Below are 17,186 nucleotides of genomic sequence, written 5' to 3' on the forward strand. Positions count from 1 at the left end.
AAAATTATGAAGAACGACTAAAACAGCAAATATGACAAATGAAAACAAACATAATAAACCAAACAAGAAAAGTGGAAAATGCTTCAAAAACACGATGAAAAAAATTAAAAAATGACTACAAATGGTCGAAAATTGACCAAAAATAACGTGTTTGATAATAATAACAGTTATTTTTAAAAAATAACGGAAAAAAAAGTTGAGAAAAAAAACCGATCGATTTTGGCAACATTCGATTTTGGCAACACAAAATGTACGGGCATGTTGCCAAAATCGAACGGGGTCTGTATTTGGTTTTTCGTTTCCGGTCAAATTATTGAATTCGACGCCTGTTAGCGAACTAAGCATAACTGTGCTCCTAGGGAAAAAAGGGGTTTTGTTTACTAAATAGTAGGGGAGAGTGGGGTATCGTGGGCCATGGGGAAACGTGGGCCACTTTTAATATCTCAGATGTGTGTTGAGATAAAAATCTCAAACCAACTGTCATCGTCGTCGCTTTGCGTGAGCATATATTCCTATATGTTTTTGACTGAAATACGCATCATATGTTTTTTTTATTTATCAAGTTAAAAAAAGTTAGAAAAATTTACTTACATAATTAAAAAAACACCCGCTAATTTCATCGATGGGGAACCTAAAGTGCATAACAAAAATATGCTCATACGCTTATGATCTTAGTTTTGTCATGATCTTTCACGTGGAAAAGGAATTTTTGATGAAACATCAATAAGTCACACAAACGCAACCAATTTGCAAATCATAGCTTGTGGGGAATCGTGGGCCACACATCTTGAATCACCTATATTTTTATGTTTTTATACACATTCAGAACTTAAAATACGTTTAACGTATCTGCAAAGCTTTCTTATGCATAATTAAGAGTTATAAAAATATTTTGTCCATCTTATATAAGAAATTTTGCCAAAACGTTCGTAAGCCAGGTTTTGGAATCTATACGATCATACACAGCTCTATTTTTTATTTCATCATCTGAAATTGCTTTTGATTAACGAAATGAATTAGGAAATCACAGTTTTGGGTCAACTCATTCACTTCGCATTTTATTTGGTCAATTTGGATTTGGTGGCCCACGATTCCCCACCATTTTTCAAAATTCAAAAAATATTACTTTTTTTTAAACAGTCAGAATTTGGGGAAAATAACTTAATAAAAATTAAAAAAAAATACCTTATGATACCTTGAAAATGTAGAAAACCATACCATTTTTTATTTTCATTTCATCTTCTATAATTAAGAAGTTATGGAACAACGAAAAAAAGTGGCCCATGATACCCCACTCTCCCATACCTATTTGTCCTACAATCGACTTGAAACGATAGTTTTATTTTTGTAGAATAGATTTGCATCGGAAAATTTTCGATTTTTTCAATAGTTGTTGTTTTTTGAAGCGTTTAGTGATGGGCGGTAATTGGTGTATAAAAAAAAGTGCTGGTTCCTAATGACCGGTCACGCACAATTTCTTTGTTTTTAACGCATGTATTGTGTCAAAAGTGTAAATTGTAAGAAGCATTTAGTTTGATTACGTTAGAAAATGATGTTTTATCGCTGAAAGTAACCGATTACTTGAGGCTGTTTGCCGGGAATCATCATTTTGTCAGTCAACGCACTTTGTTAAAATTTGTACAAAATTTGCGGGAAAGATTTCACAAAATGTATTCTCTCAAGATCCAAAATATGGTTTTGACAGCTCGTTACATGGACAATATTAAAAAGAACAGTTTCTGTGTTGTTAGATAGTTTTTTCTTAAGAAAACATTATCGATACCCGAAAAAGTCGAGTGGGCGGTAATAGGGCCAGTTGAACACCTCAACGTTTAGTTAATTATTTTTAAAAGCGTACATTTTTCGCATTCCACTATTTTTTTTATTTATAGTAGAGCAGTTTTGAGATGTATTGGAAAAGAAAGCGAATAAAAATCTGCCGTCGTTTTTTTATTACACATGTTTGAAGTTGAAAAACCGCTTAACTGGGCGGTAGATGGTGACATGATGGTATCTTCCTTTTTAATGTTCAATCCGTATTAAAGACGGAAAAAATACTCAGTTAAGTTTTCCGTCGACCTAATCCAAAGTGGCAGGACTTTCGTTTGACGCCTGCCATTAGACTGAGTCGATTTGGGGTCATTTTTGAATTTCTCAAACCCTGGGGAAGAAACATCATTTATGTTTCTTCTGTGGAACCGAGCCTGGATATGGGTTTCCGCCAATTTATAAATTCTTCAAAGGAAATTTCCCACTGAACAACTTTGTCGAACAGTACAAAATATTCAATTTTCCCATACAAATCTAAAAGTTCAAATTTATACATGTAAACGTTACTTAAAAATTCTACAAAAGATCGTGGATGAGTTTTGAACCAAAACGAAGTTTTTTAGACCCCTGGGTTTGAGAAATTAAAAAATGACCCCAAATCGACTCAGTCTAGCTGTTTATCAGGTTTTTTACAGTCACCTGATCCACTTTCTTCGGCGCAGAACGCCAATTAGCTTTGAACTGCTTCTCGCTGCTTACAGTTTTTCGATCTCACAGTTTTGCTCAACTATCGTCTAATATTTTTCGATTGGGAGAAGTTTTGGTGTGTTGGGAGGGTCCTTTTCCTTGGACACAACCTGAATGTTGTTAGCGGCATACCACTCCATGGGTTTATTCATAATTGCAGGAAGCAAAATCTGGCCAAAACAGCACAGACAAGTCATGTTTCTTCGAGAAAAGCAACAAACGCTTTTAAGACACTCTTTTACGTAAATTTCCTGGTTGACGGTCCGTGTTGCAACGAAAATGTCGCTTTTCAAGCCTCAGGTACAGATAGCTTCCCAAACGAGATATCCTTGGCAAACTTTGATAGTTTAATATGCTTGAAATTGTCTGCCGCCTTTCCCTTGCTGTATAAATCTCTTGTCCCGGAAGCTGTCTGAAGTCTGCCTTGGCGTGGGTTTCGTCGTCCATTAAAACGCAATCAAACTTTGTCAACAATGTCGTATACAGCTTTCAAGATTTAAATCTAAATTAGATCCGGTGTCTTTGGGTATGATTTCTGTGCGGTACATTGAACCTAGAGGGGAAGTGTTGATTAGATGTGCTTCAAAAGAAAATGCACAAACTCATACAATAAAAGTTTTCGGCAAAAAGAGGACAGTAGAAATCAAACAAGCAGCTAAACCCAAGCTTAAAGTTGTTGGCTTTGAGAATCAGATGATCGAGTGACCAGAATTTTGTCAAGGTAATAAAAAAGCAAAAAAACATGATCTACTCTGTTATTTCAGTAGTCAAAGGTGAGAAAAATAAAAAATGGAAGTATAATCCGATGATTGCTACTATTGAAGTATATCCAGAAATGTTTACTACATTAATGAAACGTGGAAAAGTAATTATTGGATAAGAACAATGTAAAATTTATAAGGCCAATAGCGTATTGCGATGTTCCAAATGTTGGACATTTGGCCATAAAGCAGATAATTGCAAAGAGTCTATTTGTTGTGCTAAGTACGGCGGAGGCCACGATGTGAATGAGTGCACTGCTCAATGTGAAAAGTGTGTAAACTATGTAAACTTCAACGACTTACCTAATTCAGATTTGGAAAAAAACAAGTTGATATTTATCATCCTGCATGGAGTTATGATTTTGAATTATACGAACGAAAAGTCTCAAAAGCTAGACAATTTATCAACTACGGTAAATAGCAATCACATTCTGATATTTTGTATCTTAATCCATGCGGATTTATTAGCAATTTTGATGAAATTTGTGTAGTTGTTCAAGAACTTCAGCCGAAAATAATTGTTCTAGTTGAAACACATTCAACGGAAGATTTGAACTCAAACACATTGGATATAGTTGGTTAAACCATGATTCACTGCTTTTCGCACTCAAGGCATACTGGATGTGTTACGATGTATATACAGAATATTTTAAAAATTGACATTTTATTAAATGCGTATGCTGAAATGAACTGGATCCTGGCAGGGAAACTAAGCGATGGTAAAAGACAGATCGTCGTTGGAGGAATTTATCATTCCCCGAGTGCGAGCATTGCCCGTTTTTAGATATCCTGGAGAATCATTGGCTGAGTGAAATTGTCGCAGATGAAATTGCAACATCTTCTGTGAAGATTTTAACATAAACTTCAATAAGGAGGCAGAGTGCAGAGCTTTGAAACGTGTCATGGAGGCAAATTGCTTTCGGCAAATCGTAACTGGAGACACAAGGATAACAGATGCCAGCAGTTCCAGAATAGATTTAGCTTTCACAAATGTGGACAATGCAGGAGCGAATATTCTCGAAGATTTTCGCGTGTCAGACCATGAGACAATTAGTATTTATGTTGGACTTGGGAATAGCGAAGCCGTACGTAAGGGCTTTCGGAGTCGGTATAATGCCAATGCATTGCGTCAACTGCTTGAGTCAGGTATCCCAAACTTGAGATGCGCAGACTTTAATGAGTTGGTAAGACGCTTAGATCTATTATTAAAAGACAGTGTTAATACACTTGAGGAGAAGAGAAGTGTTCGTTAAAAAACTGATACTAAATGGTACTAGTACGGGTACTAAATGGTACTCTAGAAGTCTTATTAAAATGAAAAGGCGAAGAGACAAACTGCATTAACTCTTTTTCAGAACGAAATGTGAAAGAAGTTGGCGTAAATACACGGTAGTGAGAAATGAATACTCTTGTAAAATTAAAGTAGCCAAAATTCAATCTTTTCAAGAGGAATTAGAGAGAAACAAATCCAATGGGAAACTTATCCGGAAAACGATAAAACTATTAATAAGTTCAAACAGTGCCAAAGCTGATTCGATCTTGTTTGACGGAGCTGAAATCACAGATGAATCTGATATTGCCCAGAAGTTCAATGACTTCTTTATCGATAGCGTTATGGACATTCATGACAGTATTCCGGCAAGCTATAATAGCTGCTTGAATCGGATTACTCACAATGGTGGAAACTTTCACACATTCGAAACGATAAGTAGTCAAGAGTTAGATGAAATAGAAAACAATATGAATCCCACGGCGGGTATCGACAATGTTTCTCTAAAAGTAAAGATTCATTACCTGTACTAATAATTCCATTGAGAGATGTCATAAACACCAGTCTTCGAACGGGGATAGTACCGAATACCTGAAAATGTTCAACAGTGATTCCTATTGAAAACAGAAGAATGTACGAGAGGCTTCATCATTTCGACCTATAAACATGTTGGAAATCCAAGAAAAGGTCCTAGAATTAGCAGTCAAAAAGCAATTCTTACGCTTTATTGAGCGTGAAGACATTTTGATTGCTGAGCAGTCAGAATTTAGGAAGTAGCATTCTACTGAATCTGCTGTAAACCTACTACTTCGTAATTGGAAAATTAATATTGAAGACGGTAAATACACAGTGGCTGTGTTTCTAGACTTCGAAAGATCAATTGTCAAACATTCGAGCATTCGATCAATTGTGATTAGAACTTGTAAAAGTGTTGGTGAAATATGGTATAAATGGTTTTAAACTGGTTTAAAAATTACTTGAATTGCAGAATGCAACGAACCAAATATATGGTTCATCTTACTCTCAAAACAGAGAAAACAGTCTGGGGGTTCTCCAAAAAAGTGTATTGGGTCCCTTGTTATTTACACTCTACATCAATGACATGAAAAATTGCTTACGCCATGGTAGCCTTAAACTGTTTGCAGATGATTCCGTCTCCTACTGGAGTGGTAAAGACTTAGAGCTCGTGATGTCAGCGGCAAATTGAGATTTGAAAAACATTGCACAGTTTTTGAAGCATAGAAAACTGTGTCTTAATTTAAATAAAACCAGCTGGATGATTATTGGAAAACGACAGATTGGAGTTTGTCCAGAATTGTTAATTGATGGTTGTGTCGTCGAAAAAGTACGTCAGGTTAAATACTTAGGATTACAAGTCAACGAAAAACTAAATTTCATAGCTCACAGCGACTACGTCATAAAGAAAATTTCCATTAAATATGGTGTATTTTGTCGGAATAATAGAAATATGACTTTTTGGTCAAAAGTAAATTCCGTGAAATCTGTTATTATGCCACACTTTCAAAAATTATTGTGCTACAATATTGCTTCATGCATCAGAAACACAAACAAAGCGGCTGCAATGAATATAAAACAAAATAATGTGAATAGTTATACGATGCAACAGATAAACTCCTAGTGCTTTAATGCTTGATATGTGTTGTATGGTTGTCAGTTAAGCAGAGGATTGCGTATAACAGTTGAATTTTTATCTACAAAATAATTAAAGGATTGCTTCCAGCTTATCTATCGGCTTATACACGGAAACAATACAAGAAGAGCACACGATTTCAGATACCCAAACTCTTAAAAAGAGATGACCAAACGTTCTGTGTTCTATAACGGATTGAAAATGTATAACAACATACCGCGAGGCATCAAAGACGGTTCAAAATTTAAATACTTTTAAGAACCTGGCAATAAATTACGTAAAACAGACCATTTGAGAAAAGAATTAATGCTAAAAAAGATAATAACATAGTGATGAAGATCTGACAAAGCATCAGATGGAAATTTTTTACGGTGATGGACATACGAGGTAGTAAGCCGAATAAGTCGTACAGAAATTGATAAAATAATGTAAACAATATATATTATCCAGTATATCCTATCCCTCCCACTTCTAAAGGAGCGTATGAGGTGGCTCATGACTATGACATAATCCCGTCCCTGGCCCTGACCAGGTTTAAAAATTTGCATTCATTCATATGGACGGCGAAATTTATTCTGAATCACTATACCCAAGAAAATAAGATCATTCATGAATCGTGTCATGACAGAAATATTCCGATAATGTGAATGTAAATACCATTCATATTCACGAGATGTAAACAAATTTCACGCAGTCTCGTTTGAACTACGGTACGTTGCACATCGTGTGTGTGAGCTGAATTGAAATCTAATTTATTTTTCTTCTCTCCTTCCACACTCTATTGTCGAGCGGTGCAATGACCCACAACGATACACCAAGGTCATCGAAAAATGAAGTTCGAGTACGGAAATATCACGAGAATTATGCTGGGCCATATCTCGTTATGGCTGAAACAAATGTCGGGAATATATCTGCTGCGAAGATTGCTAAAAGTCTGGTGAAGAAATTTGGTGACGATTTTATTCGTGCTATGCCGGTTTCTAAAACCAAAATGAAAATTTTGATGCGATCGAGGGATGCTGCTAATGAAATAGCAGGCATCGGTACCTCAAATGAAGTGCGTTTTTTTATCCCCCAACGGCTGGTGGAGTGTCTGGGGGTAGCCTATATTGAGCCGGATATTTGTGATGAAGAATTGAAGTTTGCTAATGCTTACGATAAACGCAAGTCGAATCAAGTTGATAACCCGGAGATAGTTCATGCTCGTCGTGTGCTTAGAAAATTGGCTGATGATAAAGAGGAAGCCCTGTTTACGGTGATTTTTACTTTCGCTGGGCAGAGTTTACCTACCCACATCGAGTTAAATAGAGTGCTTTATGCTGTTAAGCAATACATTTATCCTGTCCGCCAGTGTGGTAACTGCTGGCGCTTGGGACATGACAAAAAAGGATGCAAGAGTGCTAAACGCTGTAATCAATGCTTGGAGCAAGTGGGCGGCGCAGATCATGCGTGTGAAAATAGTGAGCCACAGTGCGTTAACTGTTTAGGCTCCCATCGGGCCAATGATCACAAGCTATGTCCGAAAATAATTCAAAAAAAGAAAACCGATAAAGAGCGGCGTGACACTTTTTCACAAGGACGTGTCGATTGGTTTTGTGGAACAAATTCAAATGATTCATCAAACTCACTACCTATCATCTCTCAACCAACAACAATATCCACCGTGGCAGTAGCTTGCCAAACAAATAATGTTGACAAGAATGGATCTAATCCTTCCAGCAAACGTCGTTATAATGTCGATTCGGACGATGAGCTTCCCCAACTTGAAGTTAACATTTCTGACGGGGTTTGCGATTCGATTCGATCGACGATTGAATCTACTGAGGTCATCGATATCGTTGCAGATGCTCTGGAAGTTCCTGAGGAAGATATTGAAACTCGACAAAAAATCCAACAAATGGTTTTGGAGAGAATTTCGGATGTTGTTAGTGATAAAATGAAAGGCTATTTTGCTAATCTCAGATTATGAAAAAGACCACACCAAGCACTTTAACAACCACCGTTCCTCTGCAATGTCTACAATGGAATTGTAGAGGGATAAATAGTAAACGCTCATCCTTAATCCAGCTCATAAATACACATAATATCAATATTTCGCTTTTGAGTGAAACACATCTCGACAGTCACACAAACTTTAATCTACCGCAGCACACCATGTTTCGTAAAGATCACAGACGAAACTCGATGGGCGTAGCCATCGCGATTCGTTCAGAACTAAATCCAGTAGGATTTCCTATTGCACTGCCAGCGGATATTCAAGCCGTTGCCTGCCAGATAAAATACATCTCCGGGTTGATCACTATTGTATCTGTGTACATACACCCGCAAGCCAACATATCGCAGACTCAGTTTGAAAATTTTTTATCAACCGTTCCGAAACCGTGCATCATTGGAGGAGACTTTAACGCAAAACATCACCTATGGGGAAGCGAGCATGGAAACATACGTGGAGACCGTCTTCATCAAGCCATCGAAACATCTCATCTCGTCATTCTCAACAACGGTCAGCCAACTAGGTTTGATGTAAACCGGTCGTGGGGCGCAATTGATATCACGCTGGTTTCTTCGAGCCTTAGTTTGTGCTTCGACTGGGAGGTTTTGGATTCACCAAATGGAAGTGATCATTTTCCGATAGTTTTTCATTCGAGTACTACATGCGCGATGAAATTCTACTCTGGAATTAATGTTCGGAAAATCGACTGGGAACGTTTTGCCGGAAGCCTCGAGGAATCATTCGTCGAAAATGGAGAACCGGATAGCTTTGATGTTTTCTTTGAGCTGATTTGGCAAGCACTGCGCAGATCCTGCCCATCAGTAAACTCGAACCACACCCGCCGAATACCGCAACCCTATTGGGACGAAGAGCTAACAGAAGCGAAGAAGGCCACCAGAGTTGCTTTCCGCGCTTGGAAACGGGAGCTGTCAACCGAAGCTTACGAAGGGTACGCTAATACAGAACGAAGGTTCAGAAATTTGGTACGCGAGAAGAAGAGGAAAAGTTGGCAACATTTTTGTGATAGCTGTGATAGTTCTACGTCCCTCACAACCTTATGGAGGATGGCCAGAAGGTTTAAAGGGCGCGGAGAGCCATCAAAAAACATCAGAATTTCGGACAATTTGGCCAACGATGTTTTGGACAAGTTGGCTCCCTCATCTGCCAAAAATCCACCCCCGGTTTTTCTACAATGTTCGTGTTGCTCTCAAACTGGTTTTCCATTCTCAGTATCGGATATTCAAGCTGTTTTGAAAACCGGTAAAGATTCGGCTCCTGGTTTGGATGGTGTTCCATATTCCGTCATAAATCGTCTCCCATGGGCGGCGCTTAGTCAGTTGCGAAAAATCTATTGCCAAATTTTTGCTTCAGGAAGAATTCCGGAAAGCTGGAAAACCTATAAAATTGTACCGATTCCTAAAAGTGGCCATGATCCGATTTCTCCTTCTGCTGTTCGTCCAATCGCGTTAGCTTCATGTTTTCGCAAAGTGTATGAACTCATAATCAAAGATCGACTAGAACATTTCATCGAAAACAACAACCTGTTCCCTTCAGCTATCAACGGTTTTAGGAAAGGACGAGGAACAATGGATGCGTTGTTTCCACTGATTAACGAAGCTTCCTTAGCTTTGAAAAGAAGAGAGCATGTGGTGATATGTAGCCTCGATATCAAAGCCGCCTACGACAACGTGGAAATTAATGTTCTGGTCCGTGAATTACGCTCATTAACAGTCCCTGAATGTCTAGTAAAAAGTATCTTCCATCTGTTTGAAGAAAGGAATTTGTGCATTTCGAGTGGATTAGATTCAATATCTAGGACAACGTGGAAAGGCCTTCCTCAGGGATCTCCACTAAGTCCGTTATGCTTTAATGTTGTGATCAGTGGATTGATCAACAGTGTCCCTCCTGATGTGATAACCGTAAATTACGCCGATGACACAACAATTGCTGTAAGAGGAACCTCACTGGAGCATAGTTGCGAATCTCTCCAAAGGGCAGTGGATATAGTTGTGGAAAATATTTTCGACCTTGGGTTAGAACTTTCGCCGACGAAATGTAAGTGCCTTCTGATCTCGACACAACAATGCGATAATCCTCCAGAAATAAATATCGGCGGTTGCACTTTGGAATACGTCAGATCCCTGAGGTTACTCGGCATGTACCTCACACGAAATCTGTCGTGGTCGTGTCATATTAGAGAGGTACAGAAACGTACAGCTCCGTATCTTAACTTTTTACGAAGCATATCGGGCCAGTTATGGGGAGCACATCCAGCAGCAATGTTAGTTATTTTTAAGTCATGTGTGAGATCAATATTGGAATACGGTTCCATATTTATGACGGAGTTAACACAAAAAGAAGCCATTATTTTGGATAGACTACAATGGGCAGGAATTCGAATCTGTTTGGGCTCCACAAAAACCACCCACACAGGTTCACTCGAAGTGATGGCTGGTATTATTCCGCTGCAACAAAGAAGAGAACTTGCGGTCATGCGTTTTGTAAATAAAAGAGCGTCACTCCTTTCTTGGCATCGACAATATTCCAGACCGATCTTGGACAGTGGCTTAGTGGCTACGGGAATACACCGCGCAACAAGAATGCTTAACGAATTCATTCCACTTGAACAGCCTCTAAATAATCTCCCATGCTACATGTTCAACCGTGAAGTTGTAAGAACAAAAATATCCATTGATCTCACTGTTAAACGGTTATGTTTAGAACACCAAAACTCATCGGCAGCTGATTTGGTGTCAAACTATCTCTTGGAAGTGTATGCCAACGCGAAAATCTTGGCAACTGACGGGTCGAAAGATATACAAGGCACAGGTTATGCTGTGGTAAATAACTTTGGAACACCTGCAGAAGGGATCAAACTCGACAGTAAAGCATCCGTTTATATGGCAGAGCTTCTGGCAATCAGGCATGCTGCGAAAATGATCGTAAGTCTTCCTGTTGCTCAGTATATTATTCTATCCGATAGTTTGAGTTGTCTCACGAGCCTGCAAAAAATCAACATCAATCAAAAATATCCCGTTGCTTGGTACGATATAAAGGAATCCATTCTTGAAGGTCAAAGAATGGGGTACGAAATCCATCTGATATGGGTTCCGTCTCATAGAGGTATTCCAATGAACGAGTTGGCAGATCAAGAGGCGAAAAGTGCGTGCATCAATGGTGGTACAGCAGATTATATTTTAACATCATTCGACATCCAGTTTCCGATTCGGCGTACAACAATGCACAAATGGCAAGCAAAATGGAATTCAGGAACTAAAGGACGTTTCTGTCACAGCATCATCTCTAACGTTTCGCTCCAACCATGGTTTAGTAGCTTGGATCTCAACCGCAGACAAATTGTAATCCTTTCCAAATTAATATCAAATCATTCACGGCTCCCTGCTCATCTCACTAGGAATGGTATCCTATTGGATGCTACGTGTAGTTGTGGCGAATCCATCGCAGATCCTGATCACATTATCTTCGCATGCAGCAGATTTGAAAATCTTCGTAGACCTATTTGGCGAATTTTAATGAAAAAAGGAATTCCACCCGATATTCATTTGATACTAAAAAAGAAAGACATTGAATTATATAAAACGATAGCTAATTTTGTAATTGAATGTGAAATAGACATGTAAGTAGAACAGTAATCAACACTTGGCCGGTTATGTTATAGAGGTAAAGCCAATAAAAAATTTAAAAAAAAAAAAAAACAAATTTCACGTATACACATATAAGAAGAAGGACAATGATTTTTTCTCAAGGGATTTTAAGCGTTGTTATGATTTATTCATTCCGAAGTGAACAATGAATAAAATTGGGAAACAAAAAGAAATATTTAAAAAAAGGCATCTAAAAACTCTTAACTCTATTTTAATTTTTTTTATACTATGGTTAGTTAGCGTTTGTAAAGCATAATTAAAATTAGCTTGGCAAACAAAGCTGCCAAAAAATGCACTGGGGATTTTTCTCATGACCCATTTTTACCATCGTGTCATGACCGAAATATGAGAGATCTAAATGATCAATGACACAATGGAAAAATCTTTTTTTACCAAAACAATAATTCATAGCATGCTTTCCTTTCGAAAAAATCATAAACTAACGACATGTGTGGAAAAAAATGGGTCACTAGTTGCAATTTTTGGCTCATGGCTACCCGATCAGAAGAGAAAAACTAAATTATATCAAGATGAGATATTTTGATATTAATTTTTTTCCTATCTGGATGCGTTATAATTTTGTACTTGTAGGATGTTAAAATATCTCAAATTATATCAAAAAGTCCATGCAACCATAACTAATTTATATCAGCCGTTGTTATAATTTAAACAAAATTATAACTCATCCAAATAGGATACATAAACTAAAAATCCTATAGGACTTGTATGCAAAAAAAAGATGGCGATAAGAGATGAGCCTCGAACTCACCATTTTTCCAATGCCATCCCATCCTACCAACTGTGTGTCCTTGCATACTACTCTACCTGCGCTTCATAGAAGGTGGGTGTTTATTTTCGCACTGATCCTGCATAGCTCGATCCCGGCTGCTTGTTTAGGGCCAGCGCGCAAAGACAGGCAGCCTTTTGGGTTCCATAGAATTGGCCAATGGGAATTCATATAAATGAACCTGATGTATTGGAATTTTGAAGGATCGTCCCGATCGGGATCGGATAATTGGAATTCTCAAAAGGAAGCGTGCGCACGGGAAACAGGCAGCCGTTTGTGTGGATTCAAACTGGACAATGGGAATTTCTTTACGTTTACTTGAAGAATTTGAATCAGACTATTGGAATTTTAAAAGGGATGCGTGCGAACGGGCAGGCAGTCGACTTCGAGTGTCGTTCAGACGAATGGAATACATTGAAAGTTTACCTGATGCATTGAAATTATAATGAATTGGAATAGGATTATCAGGATTTGAGAAGACTACTGAAATGAAGGCTCCGAAAATCCAATAGCAGCTTTTAAAGCATGCAGACAGATCAAAACAGAAAAAACAACAGTACTCCCCAGTATTTTTCTTTCGACTCATACTTCTAAATAAAAGTATACAGATTGATTAGAGTACTAGCACTGATAAGGTACTAGATTCAGTATGAATACTTAAGCATTGAAAATATAAATGAAACGATGCCTCAAAAGTATTATTTTCATTCATATAGGTAATCGATTAATTTCGTCTAAAAGCTTGAAAATGTGCGTTTGAAAAAAATGTTTTTATAAAAAGAAGATATAATTCTGTTTAAAAAAAAAACACAATAACAAATCTCATTACAAAACTATAACTGATTCAGATATAAATATCTCGCTGAGATAGGTTTGAGTAACGATTCTGATATGCTCTTCTGATCGGGTATGACATAATACCGTCCCTGGTCATGATTTTCATTTGATACGAATTAAAACTTTAAACTTTTCATCAAATTCCACAAAAACATTTTTGAAATTATCTCTCCTTTGTGTTTTTCTTCGCGCGAAGTCGAACACAACAAAAAATGCATTTAAATCGTATGAACCCAGCAAGAGTTATTCGTGTTCGCACATATTTAGTTCAATTTTAATTTCTCTCAATGAATTTTGTTGCTTTTGATTGATTGCTATTTTTTTACTTCTTTTTCTGTCTTGTAATGTTTTTTGGGATTTTGCTCTTTTCTAGTTTTGAACGATTTGAGGGTTTTTCGTATCTATTTTTTTTTCTTTTTCTTTTTTGAAGTTTTTGATTTATTATTCATTTTGGCTTTAAACTTTTGTACAGTTTGCAGATTCATTAGGAAAAAAATCAAGAAGATAATAAAACTTAGTTTTCATTTTAACATCATTACACTAGTCAAAATTGTATCCTGATTGAATCCTTTTCCCCTAAATAATCCACCAACCAATTTATTTGCTAGGATGCAGAGGTAACCTCGGTCCTGAATCACAAAATTATTCTTACATCGCCTTCTTTTTTTTCAAATCTACCATTTGACTACTAGGACGTGGCCGGTGCCGTTATTGATGTTCAAAGAGAGAGTATCAGTTTTGGACATTGTGAATGTTCTGTCAATCCCAGACACCATTTTTTTGTATGTTAGCTCAATCTACGAACCTTTTACCACCTTTTATCTACGAACGTTTTACCGTCTTTATAGCATTTGCGACTATATATCAACGTTGCAGTTGGCGGACAGTTGTTGAAAAACTTATACTTTACAATAGTGTTCGATGTTTACTCTTCCTCTCGTTTTGATGGAATCGGCTAAGGAGGCATCTGACTTGCCAACTGAGCTATATCACAAGCACTATAAATTTATTGCTCTTTTAATTTCATCGATTAGTTTTTAAGAAAAACTGGAAAGTAGGTAAACAAAAAATAACAACTGGCACTCGTTAAATGCAAAAGAATAATTTATTTCCGAAATACATCAAAAAGCTGTCTCGGGTGCGTTGAGTTTCAGCATATCGCAATGAACTTGTCCCAAAACTTCGTTCGCCAAGTGGTGGTAATTTTGTATTTTTTTCCGGTATCGCCCACCATACAGCAAGCAAACTCGATGATAAGATCATTCATGTATGTACATATTATGGAAATCGAGCCCCGAAGGGTGGGTGGGTTTAAGCTGAGCTCATGCCGCACCAAACGCCAAATGTGCAGTTGACAGAAGGAGAACCACTCGAGTTTCGTAGAGATATCGTCCCACAGCTGAGCAGCTTGCTGCTACTAGAAGTACTGAGAAGATCTGTCGCGTGAAAGTGTTGCCGCGTGTGACTTATTTGTAATTTTATTTGGTGTTATCAGGTTGGATTCAATTATTATGCTTTTCTAATAGGCGGTGCTGGATATTACGGCGATTGAAGATCATTACCTAGGCCATCTGGGCCCAGACGACAAAGGGTAATGTTCGGATTGCGAGTGAGGCTCACAGGTTAGCTGATTAAGCTTATTTTCTTTTTTAAGGCAGGCGTGAATGGGAGCAAATGATCACGCGAGAAGAACAATATTGACACAACTGGTTACGAAGTGGTGTGCTCTTTATGCTGATTTATCTGTCTGGAACGGCGTATTTTAAGTCTGAATTTTTCGTTCGATTTTGTTACAGACCTATTGGAAGGACTTCGTCCCGGATCACCGAAACCCGGTCATATCGAGCGTGTAGCTTCGCCGAATAATCAGAGCGGGGGAGGCGGCGGTGGAGAGACGGCAGCAGGTTTCAACGAAGATGATCCGGTCACGATTCAACGTTTTCTCAAGATCAATGTGCGGCACATTACCGATGGCCAGGGCGTTGTCGGAGGAGTTCTATTAGTCACTCCAAACGCCGTTATGTTCGATCCTAACGTCTCGGATCCGCTTGTTATCGAGCATGGACCGGAAAGTTACGGGGTGATTGCCCCGATGGAGTTCATCGTCAATGCTGCCATTTTCAACGACATTGCCCACATGAGGGTGCAGGGCGCCACCGGTGGCAACGAAACGGCCGAAAAGGCAGAAATCTACTATCCGGTTCCGGAAAAGTCGTGCTCTCGGTGTGACACTCACTCCCCTGGAAAAGATTCCCTTCTAGTGAAAGACGAAACCTTCCCGGAGCTGGGCGTCGGTTCGGTCGAGGGATGTGACGATCAGGAAAGTATCTGTTCCAGCAACGAACGAGAAGGGGACGCTTTCCCGAAAGCATTCGAACGGGATCTAGTCACACCGAACAATCTGCAGCGGCTGCACGGGGATTCAACCGAGAGCGGCGGAAGTTCCGAGAAGCCACCCTCGGCCGAACCTCCCTATCTGGGGTACGATCGCGATTCCCAGTCGCACACGCCAAACTCGCTGGACAGCCACAGCCACAGCGGACCGGATTCGGCTGGCTTGACCAACAAGGGTCTCAGTGACAAGACTGATGGCAAACAAGGCCCCGGAGGAAATTTGGAGGATTCAACGCTTCGTACCCTGGAGGAGCGAAGGCGCAGTCTGTTGGATCAGCACTGGGCTATCCCCAGCAAAGATAGGTGAGTGTGCTTTTATGTAACTGTTTTGAATTTTTTATATTTTTGGATTTCAACTAATTTTGTTTTTATTCATGGTGATAGTGATATACTCATTGAAAGATTATGATTATTGTTTTTAATTTTATTTTCGTTGTTGTTTGCATTACTTTGTTTGATACTTCTCTGTAAACTAAATTAACATTTAAGAAAATCATAACTGACTTAAAAAGGACTTACATACCGTTATTAAAAAAAAGGTTATTAAGGAGAAGGTTTCTAGTAAACGAGTATTGATCATTATTTGCTTTGACGGCATTAAATTTGCATGAACAGCTATGACATGAAGACCTCATTTTATTTTCGGCGGCCCTCACGACTCAACGGTCTAGGGATAAATCATCTAATAAGATGGCAATTCCAGGACAACGTTCAACTACAACTAACTTACTGACCTTTACCTCGTTTGTGCATGAAAGTTTTGCAAAAAGATCCCATACTGATGCCATCTAAAGGGTGATACGGTCAAAATTTCGTCAAGGGAAAACGCGTGTAAATCGGTGAAATCGTTTATTTAAAAAATCAAATAAAATTTCTTTTTCAAGTTTAATTACTATAAAATTCAGGAAAAATATTCAGTTAGGCTTCCGCTTTTCCAAATCCGAATTGCCGGGCATTACGCTTAACCCCTGCCATCAGATTTTGTACAGCAACCTTGTCCACCTTCTTCGCCGCAGAAAGCCAGTTTGCCTTGAACTGCTGCTCGTCCTTAGCAGTTTTTTGGTCTTATTTAGGTTCCGCTTGACAATAGCCCAGTATTTCTCAATTGGGCGAAGCTCTGGCGTGTTGGGAGGGTTCTTGTCCTTAAGAACCACCTGCACGTTGGTAGCGGCGTACCACTCCATGGCCTTTTTACCGTAATGGCAAGATGCCAAATCCGGCCAAAACAGTACGGAACAACCGCGTTTCTTCAGGAAAGGCAGCAGACGTTTATTCAAACACGCTTTCACGTAAATTTCTTGGTTGACAGTC

The 17,186-nt window shown here is 38.6% G+C and overlaps 1 protein-coding gene across 19 annotated transcripts in view; it reads left to right on the plus strand.

Moving 5' to 3' along the window:
* LOC129751152 (TLD domain-containing protein 2) overlaps positions 1-17,186 on the plus strand; it is a 637,530-nt gene that overhangs the window by 486,892 nt on the left and 133,452 nt on the right. For all 19 annotated transcript variants that reach the window (XM_055746481.1, XM_055746483.1, XM_055746482.1 and 16 more), the window contains one exon: positions 15,278-16,178. In XM_055746481.1, coding sequence (XP_055602456.1) covers positions 15,278-16,178 — 901 coding nt within the window. The remainder of the gene's footprint in view (positions 1-15,277; positions 16,179-17,186) is intronic.

This window comes from Uranotaenia lowii, chromosome 3, assembly GCF_029784155.1.
Source record: "Uranotaenia lowii strain MFRU-FL chromosome 3, ASM2978415v1, whole genome shotgun sequence".
Classification (NCBI taxonomy): Eukaryota; Metazoa; Arthropoda; class Insecta; order Diptera; family Culicidae; genus Uranotaenia; species Uranotaenia lowii.